This window comes from Leptodactylus fuscus, chromosome 11, assembly GCF_031893055.1.
Source record: "Leptodactylus fuscus isolate aLepFus1 chromosome 11, aLepFus1.hap2, whole genome shotgun sequence".
Lineage (NCBI taxonomy): Eukaryota > Metazoa > Chordata > Amphibia > Anura > Leptodactylidae > Leptodactylus > Leptodactylus fuscus.
This window is the reverse complement of record NC_134275.1, coordinates 60,430,180-60,445,655: the sequence shown is the minus strand read 5'-3', so window position 1 is coordinate 60,445,655 and position 15,476 is coordinate 60,430,180. Positions and strand designations below refer to the sequence as shown.

The following is a 15,476-nucleotide window of genomic DNA, read 5'->3' as shown; positions in this document are numbered from 1 at the left end:
AAGGAACCTAAGTTCACACTGCTCCCAATAACTCCCCACTAGGGTTGAGTAATCGGGATTGGGGAAGATCGGATCCCGATCGGAGATCGAGCAACTTTCACGATCGGTATCGGCTGGAAAATGATCAGAAATATGATTTTGAAATCTCAAGATCGGCTCAACCCCACTGTATATATAATATACAATTAGGGTTGAGCGATTGGGATTGGGAAAGATCGGATCCCGATCGGTGATTGAGCAGATTCACGATCGGGATCTGGATCGGCTGGAAAATGATCGGAAATCGGATTTTAAAATCAATCCTGAAATATCAAGATCAGTTCAACCCTACTCCCCCACATGAATTCTCTCATCCTGCATACCCCAGACTCTGAATCTTGCTATCCCAACATAACCTGTAATAACAACCTAAAACTCTCCTCTACAGGAAGGCCTACAACCTACAATAACCCTGTAGTTACTCGAAAACCCATTCCATATGTACAGCCCACTAGAATTAATGGTGCTATAAAATAATATAAAAATAGTAATAACCATGAGGGCATGTGGTGGGAATTGCTGGACTTGACATCACTAGATCACACCTTGTGTATCAGAGAACGTTTTTCCCTAATGTGTATAAATTACCTGAAAATATTACATTTGTATTTGAGGCCTCATCTAGGGGGTCACATTTTAGCCTCCAAATTATGGACCCAAGTCTCCACCCAGCTGTAGGTCTTATGACCCAAACTAACAGATTCATATGATGAATGCAATTCTCCTTGTGTCATGGATAGAGTGTTAAATGCTGTCACTATCTCTCTTCATTTCATAAGCTCCTAATAAACCAATGCTAATCTCTGACATGGGGATGTTGCCTTTGATAGCAGTTATTGCTGTGTTGGTGCTGCTATGGGTTGGGCTTGGTTGGGATGGTGGTGGATGTGTTTTGCCGCAGTACATCTGCTTTTTAAAATGTTGCCTAAAACTCCTGCTGAGCCAATAAAGAGCAAATGGATTGACACAGGAATTGCTAAAAGCAAGTATACGGGCAAAAATAGTAGCGGAGAGATGAAGCATGGAGGAATTCACTGCTGAGTGGTAAGTGAAGGATCGATACAGGTAGAGGATATGGTTGGGTAACCAGCAGAAGGCAAAGAGAGCGACCAACACCAGCACTGTTTTGGCGACACGTTTGCGGGATTCAATCTGAAAAACAAGAAAAATTATTTATTACTAAGATATAAAGGGAAACTCTGCCCCCACTATTACTAGGTATTAGCAGTGTAATAAATAATAAATGGGGGAGGTAGATTCATGTGACCTACCTCCCCGGGTCTGCTCACGGCTGCCCCTGCTCCCCCTTCTGTTATAGTATACAGAAACGGGGAGCAGAAATGGTTGTGAGCAAGCCCAGGCCACGAACCCCAACAACGACCACTACCATTATACTCTGGGGTCTCTTCAGACCCCCAAGTATAATAATCGGAGCCCCAGGGAGGTGAAGAAACATAATTAACATTGTTACTAACTCATCTCTCCTGGATCAGATGTTACTCCAAGCAGTTTTCGGGCCTGTATGGTAATGTCCCAGATGTCACGTGGAATATCCACGTGACGTCTGGGACATTACCATGAAGGCCTGAAGCCTGTGCTAGGAGTAACAGCAGATCCAGGAGAGGTGAGTTAGTAACAGTGTTTATTATGTTTCTTCACCTCCCTGGGGCTCCGATTATTATACTTGGGGGTCTGAAAAGACACTAGAGTATAATACTAGTTCATAGGTGGGCCACTATGGGGCATAATAGAGGTTGGGTGGGAATTTGTGGGGCATAATAGAGGTTGCAGGGTCCATTGTGGCTCCTGCATCCTCTATTATGCTCTACAGTGGCCCCTGCAACATCTATTATGCCCCACAGCATCCCCTGCAACCTTTATTGTGGCCCACCCAACCTCTATTATGCCCCACAGCGGCCCCCTGCAACCTCTATTATGCTCCACAGTCTATTGTGCCACTGTGGTACATAATAGAGGCTGCAGAGGCTGCTGTGAGGCATAATTCCACGTGCAAGGGACGTTTATGAAAGCGTTCATTAGGGGATATTATAAATAGAAGGGGCATCATATATATATATATATATATATATATATATATATATACAGTCCTATGAAAAAGTTTGGGCACCCCTATTAATCTTAATCATTTTTAGTTCTAAATATGTTGGTGTTTATAAAAGCCATTTCAGTTTGATATATCTAATAACTGATGGACACAGTAATATTTCAGGATTGAAATGAGGTTTATTGTACTAACAGAAAATGCGCAATATGCATTAAACCAAAATTTGACCGGTGCAAAAGTATGGGCACCTCAACAGATAAGTGACATTAATATTTAGTACATCCTCCTTTTGCAAAGATAACAGCCTCTAGTCGCTTCCTGTAGCTTTTAATCAGTTCCTGGATCCTGGATGAAGGTATTTTGGACAAACAATTCAAGTTCAGTTAAGTTAGATGGTCGCCGAGCATGGACAGCCCGCTTCAAATCATCCCACAGATGTTCAATGATATTCAGGTCTGGGGACTGGGATGGCCATTCCAGAACATTGTAATTGTTCCTCTGCATGAATGCCTGAGGATTTGGAGCGGTGTTTTGGATCATTGTCTTGCTGAAATATCCATCCCCGGCGTAACTTCAACTTCGTCACTGATTCTTGAACATTATTCTCAAGAATCTGCTGATACTGAGTGGAATCCATGCGACCCTCAACTTTAACAAGATTCCCGGTGCCGGCATTGGCCACACAGCCCCAAAGCATGATGGAACCTCCACTAAATTTTACAGTGGGTAGCATGTGTTTTTCTTGGAATGCTGTTTCTTTTTGGACGCCATGCATAACGCCTTTTTTTATAACCAAACAACTCAATTTTTGTTTCCAAAATGAAGCTGCCTTGTCCAAATGTGCTTTTTCATACCTCAGGCAACTCTATTTGTGGCGTACGTGCAGAAATGGCTTCTTTCTCATCACTCTCCCATACAGCTTCTATTTGTGCAAAGTGCGCTGTATAGTTGACCGATGCACAGTGACACCATCTGCAGCAAGATGATGCTGCAGCTCTTTGGAGGTGGTCTGTGGATTGTCCTTGACTGTTCTCACCATTCTTCTTCTCTGCCTTTCTGATATTTTTCTTGGCCTGCCACTTCTGGGCTTAACAAGAACTGTCCCTGTGGTCTTCCATTTCCTTACTATGTTCCTCCCAGTGGAAACTGACAGGTTAAATCTCTGAGACAACTTTTTGTATCCTTCCCCTGAACAACTATGTTGAACAATCTTTGTTTTCAGATCATTTGAGAGTTGTTTTGAGTAGCCCATGATGCCACTCTTCAGAGGAGATTCAAATAGGAGATCAACTTGCAATTGGTCACCTTAAATACCTTTTCTTATGATTGGATACATCTGGCTATGAAGTTCAAAGCTCACTGAGGTTACAAAACCAATTTTGTGCTTCAGTAAGTCAGTAAAAAGTAGTTAGGGGAATTCAAATCAATAAAATGATAAGGGTGCCCATACTTTTGCACTGGTCAAATTTTGGTTTAATGCATATTGCGCATTTTCTGTTAGTACAATAAACCTCATTTCAATCCTGAAATATTACTGTGTCCATCAGTTATTAGATATATCAAACTGAAATGGCTGTTGCAAACACCAAAATATTTAGAACAAAAAATGATTAAGATTAATAGGGGTGCCCAAACTTTTTCATAGGACTGTATATATATATAGGAAGAAGTAGTCATGGCGGTCCAAAGTATTCACTGTACGGTTAACCCCCCCATACATGAGTCCACCTATCCATTGGTCTGGTCCTCTGACAGACTACAACAATGAAGAAGCCAGTGCTAGGGCACAACTATTTATATAAACTCGTAGAGTAACTATATATGCTGAGTCCAGCATCCTCCACCCTATCTTGTATCTTATTCTGCTGTCAGATAGGGAAACATTTTAGAACTGAAAAATATACTGAGATTGGGTGCAATTGATGCTCACCCACATTTCATATAACCAGTGCTGCATATATGATAATTTTATGACATATGATAAAGACAAACACTTTGCACTAGCACATGTCCATATTTTGTTCCAGTTCCATATCAATGTGTTACCCAGATACCATATGCTGCTAACAACTATAGCGTCTGAAATAGTTTATTAACACTTTATTGCTAGAAACATTTTAATGTATCACGTCATAGATGCACCCACTTTTATTATAGAAGTATCAGAGGTGATCTATGTTGTGGACGAGCTAATGATATTTCAGTGTTTAAAGGGGTTGTCCCATCTCAAGGATCCTATCTATACTGCTAGATTATGCGGATTTAAGACTTTTCCTAGATACATTGCTTCATCAAAACTGCTTCAATTGACTGTTATCTTAATTTATTCACTTCATTGTTTGAACTGTGTTTCCATGACCACAGACCTGAGGATGGTCTTATCTCTCCGCCCAGGACAATTGACCTCCCTGCTCCAAGAGGGGAGGGGGAGCTGAGTACTCAAGACTTGGGAGCAAGCTTGTATTTCTGAGCTGTTTATCTCCCAGTTATCAGACTGCTATTTAAATGTTGCTGATAAGGACTGAGATAGGGAGTCTGTTACCTCTGTATGTAAACAAAGACCTAAAACAGAGTTTATTGCAAGCTGACTCTTGGTCCTGTAGCATGTAAATTTGGGATTCTCATCACCTATCAAATCCAGCTCTGCTACATCAGCTTCATATTATGCATCTTCCAGTGATACTGTGCTAATTTATTTACAACCATCCCACATTACTGACTGCAAACATGTACTGCTATGAAAAGAGATAGCAGAGCCGGCTTTGTCTGGGAGACAGCAAGTGAAACCCTGCCCATCAATGTACTGAGAAAACCAGGAAGTGAACAGAGCACACAGCATGCAGGTTGGTGAACAAGCCAGTTGGGAATACCCCTTTAATATATAGTTAAAGGTGTCATGCCAAAGCATATATTTATCTTCTATCTATAGCCCCATCCCGCAGGAACACGCCTACATTCAACCTAGTGGCATTCAGGTTGCCATTCTCAGCAGTCAGACTCCCATTGATCTATTTATCCTCAATCCTATGGTGTATATGTTTTTTGTGGCATAAACCCTGTGAGAAGATGACAGGCAGAGTCCAGATATATCAGCCCCAGGTTTCTGACATATGTGTGGTCCAGGGAGGATCTGGAGTAGGCCTCAGCTCAGGTGTAAATCCTGGGCTCATTACTGGACCAGAAAATGCAGAACCTGCATTCCAGTGCAGTTCCATGGAGTAAAAGGAGGTATGTGATTTTGTCCCGTAACCCTGAGTCCAGTTGTCTGTGGTCTGGCTGGAAGTAATCCACATGTATAGTTAGGTTAACCTACTGTTTTAGTTAGTTGCTCGGACGAGCAGGATTTTATTTTGTTTTTGCCTGAAGTTAAGGCTGGTATTTAGTTTTGCTCATTTTGTGCCTGAAGTCAAGGTTTATTTATTTTCCTGTTTTTTTTTTCTAAATAAACCAGTTTGCTGCATATTTTGTGTCCCTGTCTTGACTGTTTGAGTCCGCACCACTGCTTCTACCGAGCTAACTTTCCCACACCCATTTAACTAGTTCCCATTCGCCCGTTAACTTTATATGTCTGGACAGTCCATGCTTAACCCTGCAAGCACATACATATAAATCCTTGCAAAATTAAGCATCTGCACAAAATTGGGATGCCGACTGTAGATCTGTACAGCTGGACCTGCTGTAGGGAAGGTCTCTTACTGTCTCTGCCTTCCCGTTTACACTCCACTTCTGACCCTGTCTATTATGACTTTATGGGGGCACAATGTATAAATAAAATAAAATAAAAAAAATGTAAAAAAAATATTAAAATGAAGGAAACATGTAAAAAAATGAAAAGTAAAAAATGTTATAGCCCTCAAAACCTCATCTACGAAGAAACCCGAAAATTTGTCAAGTTCTGAACCAGGGACAATGGCCCGGTACTGAAGTGGTTAATGAAAGAAATTTTGGAAACACAACTAAGAAACTAAGAAAATCATTTCCCAATTAATATGAGCAACCTCTACACAAAATGTACAAATCGACTTAACCGTCTGTCGTAGGAAGAGCGGCTGAATTTTCAGTCTTTCAATAATTCATTAATCTGCTGCAAATTAGGAATAATTGGTTCCAGGCTGGAAATTTCTAGAGTCGACAGAACAATATTCGTAATTAAAATTATTTAGAAAATAACCATTTAATTATAAACCTTGTCCTTGCCAGGGAACTCTTTGTTATACTAGTAGACAGTCCATGGATGATGGAATACTGTATATATATATATATATATATATATATATATATATATATATATATATATATATATAGAGGTCTATTGTATAGAGACAGCACAGGTCATGTAGTTGGGAGTCCCGAATTTCCGATTTGCATTCCAATTCTGAACTGCAGTGTATTAGAAAATATGAACCCAGGCCATGCAGAACCTAATCCGTACCCACACATCTCTCCATACTGCTGCATTGTCCTATATCTCCTCCATAACCTCTGTCTACACTCAACCCATGTTCTAGATTCTTCCAATGGCCTATGACTCTGTTCCTCCTTAACATATTCTCACTTCTGTCTCCAAGACTTTTCTTGAGCTGCACCAGTTTTCTAGAATGTACTACCCCAGGCATCAGGTTCATTCTGGGGTATACTTACATCATTGGAGAGAGAAGTCCTTCATGAAGGACTTTCCTTGCTGCCGAATTCTGGCACTTTTGGCGCAGATGTAAACTTAGCCTACGTTGTTACATGGTAGTGTTTTGGTGTCTCTGCATGTGTAAGGTGTGACAAATACCTGGAAAATTGGATGTAGTGACACATTTTAACCCCTTTATGATGCTCTTGCACCACTTGTTGACAAAGTCATACACATTATATACCTGAAGCTGAGCTGTGTCAAATATCGTCCCCTCTTTGTGGCCCCTGATATTGTCAGGAGGAGGAGGAGGCAGCTGGTATATAAGATCTAGAGCAGCCATCCTTGCCAGACTGTGCAGTATAAAAACTTCTTATATATTTCCCATTTGTAGCCATATTCTAGCCAATCACATACACACATTGCAGAAAAATATGTGCAGCGGAAATGCTGCGATTTCCAAAACTGTTGTGCTTTTGAAAATCACAGCATGTCAATTATACCTACAGAAAACGCCGGTGGTTTCCCTATAGGTTTAATGGAAGCAAAAGGTTTCTTCTGTGGATTTTCAGTGAAAAGCATTGCAGCAAAAACTGTAATGTGTTTCTGGTGTGGTTTATTCCACTGGCAGGGGCCCAACACCCAGGCCACCCGCCGATCAGAAGCTGCACTGTTTGGGTGAATGTTGCAGCCTTCTCACTATGTACCCATCATGGCACCATCCATTTGTGTAGCTGGGTATCGCAGCTCAGCCCACTCACTTGAGCTGTGAACAGGACATGTGACCAATGAAGATGACGTCACGGTGCCTGTGAAGAGGAAGGCGCCACTATAAATTGCTACTTTATGGGGTTTCTGGGTGTCGAACCCTCGCTAATCTTCAATTGATGACCTATCAAGGACAAGTCGTCAATTAATAAGTCTCAGAAAACCCCTTTACAGATAACACATCAAGACTAGAGATATTTGCAATGTGTTTCAGCAGCTTATGGTAACCCACCTGTTTCCGGGCATGCGTGTGCTCCTCGGCTGGCATATTGAAGGTGCTTTTGTAGAGTGTTTTTGCGATAAGGAAATAATATGCCGAAATGATTGACAGCGGCACTATGTAAAACACTAGGAAACACATCAGAGAATGAGCCTCTTGTAAGATTTTTTCCGAGACTGGGTAAGGGGCACAGGCTTTAAAAGATGTATTTTTGTCTGGGCTGCTGAACTCATAGAGATCTGAAAACACGGCTTCTGGAGCTGCGAGTAACATGGCGATGATCCAGACACAAACCGCTTTTCCACAGGTCTTTAAAACTGCATCTGAGGTCTGAAGCTCCAAGGGCTTCACAATAGCTCTATATCTGCACAATAAAACAAGATATGGGACATGTTAATTATTATACTGACTTATATAGCGCCATCATAATCCGCACAGCTTTACAGACATTGACAGTCACTGTCCCATATAGGGCTCACAATCTGCATTCCCTATCAGTATGTCTTTGGAGTATGGGAGGAAACCAGAGTACCCCGAGGAAACCCACACAAACACGGGGAGAACATACAAACTCGTTGTAGCTATTGTCCTTGACAGGATTCCAACTCAAGACTCCAGTGCAGCAAGGCTAACCACTGAGCCACCCATAATGCTTCACAAGTATCTGTGCTATTGTCATTTTTAATGATAAAAATGCAAGCAAGACCATTGAAATATTAAGTAGGTTAATGTGTCCCATTGATACTGGTAGGATATGCCTATATAGCATGATATCCAGCACCATGTTGTACTGATGTCTATAGGCATGCACAACACAATACCATTCAATGGAAGTGTCATGTAAGTTCTGTGTTCAGATTCTGAGCTCCATAAATCTTCAACAAGCCATAAGAGCATCGGGACCCCTGTCAAAATTATAATCCCCTTTTAAACAGAGGATACTTGTAGCTGTCATTGGTAACCTTTAGGGTTGAGTGATCGGGATCGGAAAAGATCGGATCCCGATCGGTGATCGAGCAAATTTCACAATCGGCTGGAAAATGATCGGAAATCGGATTTTGAAATCTCAAGATCAACTCAACCCCAAAAGTGACTTTTCCCATAGAGAAGCATTGACTAGGGTTGAGCGATCAGGATTGGGATAGATCGGATCCTGATGGCGATCGAGTAAATGTCACGATCGCGATCGGCTGGAAAATGATCGGAAATCGGATTTTAAAATCGATCCTGAAATCTGAAGATCAGCTCAACCCTGGTAACCTTGTGTAATTTTATCACAATTTTGTGAGCTTACATTATAGTCACCCACTGATGTGTTAAGATATCACCATCATGTACAATACCAGTCATTTAAGAGTTAAAACCTGAATTTTTTATTTTTTTTTTAAGTGACTACATCAGTCCTATTGTATTATAGGACGTTATAGGATACATACATGTGTTATAGGATACCTGTGGACATCATAGGGGAGAGGCTATCCCTCTGGGACCTGGATTGTTGATGAATTATATGGCTGCCCAGTCAATGGAATGGTGATCAGGTTATTCTAGATTCTGTGGTCATTGTATATCTAGAAATGACTTTCTCTTAGTTCTACTTATGGGGAATATCATGGTTAATATTTCAATTATTTTATATATTTTTTATTTATTTTATGTTTTTTATTTATATTATATGTTATTTCATGGTGGGGAAAAATATTGCGGAAAAATCAACAGTAAATGTATCAAAACCAAATGTTTATTAAGATTATTGAAGAAAATATGAGAAAATAGAAGAGACAGTAACATTTCCTTACCTGTCAGCACTGAGCACAGTCAAAGTAAACACCGACACCCCTACAGAAGTCAGCTGAATAAAAGATATAACCTTGCAGCCAATCCTTCCAAAAAGCCATGTGTCCACCATATAGCGCGAGGCATCCACAGGAACGCACGTCAAGAGAAGAAGCAAGTCTCCAAAAGCAAGACTGGTGATGAAGATGTTGGGTACAGTCTGCATGGACTTAATCTTGAAAAATACTTTGATAAGTATTGTGTTCCCAAGGAGACCGATGGAAATGATAAGAGCGTACGTGATGGAAATTGTCGCCAATACTTCCAAACCAGGGGACGCATCTTCACTATCTTCTCCATCAAAAGTGTCACTTCCATTCCGAGCTCTTAGTAGGGCTGTGCTATTCATTGCAGATGGTGTATGGTGCAGTGATGGGAAATTTCCAGGAATATTTTTCCCAAGATTGTATGAAACGTTTCTTTATAATTTCCTCCGGTGCGATATGGATTGGGTGAGCTACATAACTGTTCACACTATTGCAGCCTTGCTATGTACATGCTCCACCTGATTCAAGAATTGCCTTCCAACCCTTCAGTCTCAGACTGGTTACAATAGCTCTGAGCACTGTGGGAGGTGCTGGGAATTAGTACAGAATTTTCATACAGAAATCCTGCAAAGTGGGTTCTGCTCATGTTATTCCTGTTCTACGTGTATTCAGTACTGAAGATGTCAGATAATAAATCCATGCATACAGATACTGCTTCCTATGCTATACCGTAGGATGTAAATTGGAGCTCCTGGCTTTAAACTACCATAATAAACAGCGAACGTGCTGTCATTGCCATACATTATTAATAGGGTTTGTATGCTTCATTTAAATATAGGCTTTCATGCTGCATGAAGTATGGAGGTTAATAAAGAGATAAAAGCAACAAAGGGATGACACTAGTGTACAAGTACTTTTCTCTAAATTTACTTGTCTTGACTGTGAAAATAAAGCAGCACCATTTCTTACTTATCTATGCTAGCTATTGATCAAAGTAGATTCAAGATCTTAGAGCTTATGTTGTTGTCACTCATGTTTAGTCCCTAAATCCTTGTCTAGTACCTGTACCCATGTCTAGTACCTGAACCCATGTCTAGCACCTGTACCCATGTCAAGTACCTGTATCCATATCTAATACTGCACCCATGTCTAGTACCTGTACCAATGTCTAGTACCTGTATCCTTGTCTAGTACCTGTACCCATATCTAATACTGCACCCATGTCTAGTACCTGTACCCATGTCTAGCACCTACACCCTTGTCTAGCACCAACATCCATGTCCAGCACCAACACCCTTGTCTAGTACCAACACCCATGTCTAGTACCTTCACCCATGTCTAGTACCTGTAGCTATGTCTAGTATCTGTACCCATGTCTAGCACCTACACCGATGTCTAGTATCTGTACCCATGTCTAGCACCAACACCCATGTCCAGCACCAACACCCATGTCTAACACCGACACCCATGTCTAGTACCTGTACCCATGTGAAGTACCTTTACCCATGTCTAACACCTACACCTATGTCTAGTACCTGTACCCATGTCTAGTACTTACACCCATGTCAAGTACCTGTACCCATGTCTGGTACCTGTACCAATATCTAGTACCTGTACCCATGTCTGGTACCTGTACCAATGTCTAGTAACAGTACCCATGTCTAGCACCTGTACCTATGTCTAGTATAATCAAGCATGGATCCATGAGGAATCTAACACCTCCGACTGATGACACCGAATAGAGCAGCCTATTGCTGACAGTGGGCAGATGGGAGTTGCTATTTACGATGCCACTTCTGCTGTCTCCCTGTCTATCATGTGTGAGAGAGTGAATTGTGTGGTCTGGGAAGACAAGTATATTCCAGCCAGGCAGCTAAAGGGTGTTTGGTAAAGACTCACACCAGGGAGGTCAGCAGACTAATCAGGCCCTAATAACAGTCTGAGTGTGAAGACTAGCAGGGTGTCACCACACAGACAGAGTTGAACTGTCCAGACCGGACCTCCAAAGCAGATACTGTGCCACCCGTTGTTATTGCCAAGGTGGGAGACTGGTAGCCAGTCTCCGGTATAGTCAGGGAAAAGTTTCCTTACATTTAAGTTAGTTTCTCAGCCGAGAAGGGTTTTGTTTTGTTTATCCTGTGGCTTTGCAAAAGCAGTGTATGCGTTACATGTGAATAAAGCCTGAACTCATGTAGCAGTACAGGAAAAAGGGACATAGACACTGGATTGCACAAGTATCTACCTGAGCGGTTTTCTCACACATGTTACAGTCCCTGTACTGCTTATGCTACCCTGTACATAGCCGGACATCATCTCCTATAGCCTGGTCTGTAATATTCCATTCCATAGAGTCCTGCCATTGATGTTATCACTGCTGATGTTAACACCACCACTGCCTCCACGCAGCCAGACATCTCCTGCGTCTGTTATATTCTATTCCATAATGTACTGCCATCATGTTACCATCATGTAGCCACACATCTCCAGTGGGCCTATGACCTGGTTTATCATGTTCCCTTCCATACCGTTGGTGCTATTGTTAATCTATACCCTGGACAGTGCTCCGGATGGTTTTCTGAGTTTGTCTATTTAACCAATGGTATAAACATTGACCATGATTTTACATACCAGTTAAAGCCGCATAAATATACGTATCATAGTGAAGTAGAATTAGAGGCAACGCTTCGTTCTTAGTAGCCCTTCCTCAGGCTAGTAGACGTGAATTGCGGGACGACTGCCATTGGTGAGAAGTGGACCCATGAGAGATGTCCCTGGTGGGGAACCCAGAAGATTTCAGGTGCAGGGCTGAGCCCGAAACATTGGCTGACTAAGGCACATGACCCTCACGATTTTCACATTCACTTATGTGTGTGTAGTTTAGGGTTGCTTCATTCCAATTGCACCTTGCAGGTCACATTTATATTTTAGTTTATCTGGGCCGAAAAATTTCTACAGATCTTTTTTAATATGTTAATGAAAAATTGCCAAAATCGAGTTGCAGTGGAGTCTTCATTATGTATAGCTGTAGCTCATAGACCTTGTGGGTCTGTAGAAGCCCCAGTGTAATTGGACCTCCTTGAAGATGCTCTATTTGGCTCTTCTATTCTCTCCATACGATTATATGACATGATGCCATGATTAAGCCAGTGAAGCAGAAGAATACATGTTCCATCCTCCCCATCCTCCTCAGGTAACATTCTACATAAAGGAAATTACTCATCCTTATTTCAAGTGACAAGGACAACAATGTAACATTTAGAGCACACTACATAATATGCTGTAATGGTGGGGGGAACAATAGATGTCTCTTAATAGCTACAAATGTCACATTACAAATGCAGAAAAATCTTGAATAACTAATGCAAACTAAGACACTGGCCAGGATACAAGCCCTGCAAGACAACAATGCTAAGCACGGAGCCGCCATGTTTCCAGCAGGGATGTGGGACTGTCCAGAGGTAAGTGCACAAGGATTGTGCATCAGAGGTGGAATGACCCTTTAAGGCAGGGGTAGGGAACCTTCAGCTCTTCAGCTGCTGTGAATCTACAACTTCCAACATGCTCCATTCACGTCCATGGGAGTTCCCAGAACAGCAGAGCAAGTATGCATGCTGGGAGTTGTAGTTTTGCAACAGCTGGAGAGTCGTACGTTCCCTGCCCCTGCTTTAAGGCGTTATGATAATGCTGTGGGCCATGGATGGAGAAAACATCACTGCTGAACTCTATTACAACTATGGTAAAGGTCTCCTTAACCTCATTACCCAGGGCTAAGACTATTCTTAAAGGGATTTTCCAGACAAAAAAATGTTGACTCCCATCAATCATCTGTTTTCTGCTGCTGATACACAGAGCAAAGGAGCAGGAAGCAGATAGCGCTGTTCCCTGTGTAGTGGCTGAATTGAGTCACTGCAGCTTGGTTTCCTATTAAGGTATATAGGAGCTTACCTGCAGTACCTAGTCTGGCCAGTGCTCCATTCTCTGTGTATCAGCTGCCCAGGATAGATGATCTCTGAGGGAGGAAGATGTCAGACCCCCACTAAGCTGATATTCATGACCTATCCCTTGAATAGAGCATCAATATTTTTAGCCCCTTTAAGCTGACCATACACATTAAAATAATACAGCCAAAGCTGTCACCCAAACCTATGGCAGTGGTCGGGTTACAGAGGGATCGGGCAGTTGAAATCCAACATGGCTGAATATTTGATTCTCGGGCCACCATAGGTGTTTGGCAGTGGATTACTCCATGCTTTCTACTTTAAAGAGATTCTATGATGAGCCAACTGTCGGCCATTTTTCTGTGGCCACTACACGATTGAAGGCAGTCACCGGAAGAAGACGCTACTGATAGGGGATGTAGATTGTGAGCCCTATGGGACAGTGACCACAATCTCCGTAAAGTAATACATAATAATAAATACCTTGCAACTGGTCAAGGACATTTGCACCCTTTACTCTGTAGGACAACAATGATTATAGTAGTAACGGTGCAGGCGCTAAATATTACTCTACAATTAGAAAGACAATTGGAGTATTATATCTATTACACTGAGTACTGAAATAACTGAGCGATTTACCTGTCATTACACAACGGAGACATCAGATATTATCATGAGCCATTATGGCAATGTACTTTGTTGCAGACATATTGTAGTCATCAGACAAAACTTTTTTCACACCTTGTAATTAGAAGTATTGGCTGAATAGATTATTCTATGAGATGCAAATTGTAAGTTGCCGTTGCTTAGAATCTTGTGTTTTCTTTCTAACAGTCACTGCTATCATTTTATTAATGGCTGATACATTCTTATACTGCATTCAAGGGTTTCTCAGTTTTAATAACCCCTATCTGGGCCCTTGCTCCTTTTTTAATTTTTTTTAAATAGGCCATTACCTGCCGGAGTAACCCCAGCAGGTAACACACACTTTTTTATTTACTGATCCTGCTCACGGTCACCTTCTCTTCATCTTCAGCCCTCTAGGACTCACCTGTCCTGGACTCTGGCACGACTTCCAGCTTTCTTTGGGCCTCTTTAGTGATGTTAAAGACGTCACATGAGTCACGATACATAATGACGCCAATGTAACCCACATCTTTGACGTCATCGAAGGGGTCCGAAGAGAGCATGGAATCGTACTGGAGCCCAGGAGAAGTGAGTACCGCTGGTTTTTATGTTTGTCACCTCCCCTGGGCCTCCGATCATTATACTCTGAGGGCTGAAAGGACCCCAGAGTATAATACGAGTTCATGGATGGTGTACCCCCAAAATTTCAGCTGAACCCTGAATTTTTGCAATATTTGCAGCAAACACCATAGGGGCAGCTATGGAATATTATAGTGTTTGGAGAAACCACTATGTAACTGTGAAGGTCATAAGTATGTCATGTATGAAAAACATTGTTATCCTTAAAAGCTGAATGCTAGATATAGTTGCTTGTGTTTGAAAATAGAATAATGCTATGTGACAAGATGGTGCCTGCACTTCAGAGTAAGATCCTTTGTGTGCAAGTGAAGACACATGTTTGGTTCACTGCCAGGAGACAACTCCCTGGAGATACCACGCAAGACCGGGAGTAGCAGGTTATATATGGAGCTGTTTAAACTTTTTTTTCTTTGTATGATTAAGATGTATTACACCAATCAGGAACAAACATAGGACTTAGACTGTTCTTATCTCTCTTCCTTTGTCTGCTGCTATTTAACCCCACGTTGTCTTAAATAAACTGCATCAGTGTTTTTCCTCCTTGGCTGAGCGAGGAACTAATACCAACATTGTGAGTCTGGTGTCATTTCCTTAATGCTGGCACTCAGCCTTATTCATTAGGACAACAACAGGTCAATTGGCCATCAATATGGCCTCTGACCTTCTCATGACATTGTACTATATGGAGGGGCCACTATGGGCATTATACTACATGGAAGGGCAGTATGGTGATAGG

General features: G+C 41.7%; 1 protein-coding gene across 1 annotated transcript; it reads right to left on the bottom strand.

Annotated features, from left to right (window-relative positions):
- Positions 1-702: 702 nt before the first annotated feature.
- Positions 703-9,934, bottom strand: BRS3 (bombesin receptor subtype 3). The gene is made up of 3 exons (XM_075258989.1): positions 9,513-9,934; positions 7,726-8,077; positions 703-1,191 (listed from the first exon to the last, which is right to left on the bottom strand). The coding sequence occupies exons 1-3, from the start codon at positions 9,896-9,898 to the stop codon at positions 784-786; spliced, it is 1,146 nt and encodes a 381-aa protein (XP_075115090.1). The 5' UTR covers positions 9,899-9,934; the 3' UTR covers positions 703-783.
- Between the last annotated feature and the right edge of the window lie 5,542 nt (positions 9,935-15,476).

What these genes read in the sequence shown, in the direction of transcription:
- BRS3 (XM_075258989.1), bottom strand. Translation starts at nt 9,898, where the DNA reads ATGAATAGCACAGCCCTACTAAGAGCTCGGAATGGAAGTGACACTTTT. An exon ending in ACTGTGCTCAGTGCTGACAG is followed by an intron (nt 8,078 to 9,512) that starts GTAAGGAAATGT and finishes TTTATTGTGCAG; the next exon opens with ATATAGAGCTATTGTGAAGC. An exon ending in ACACGCATGCCCGGAAACAG is followed by an intron (nt 1,192 to 7,725) that starts GTGGGTTACCAT and finishes CTTGTTTTTCAG; the next exon opens with ATTGAATCCCGCAAACGTGT.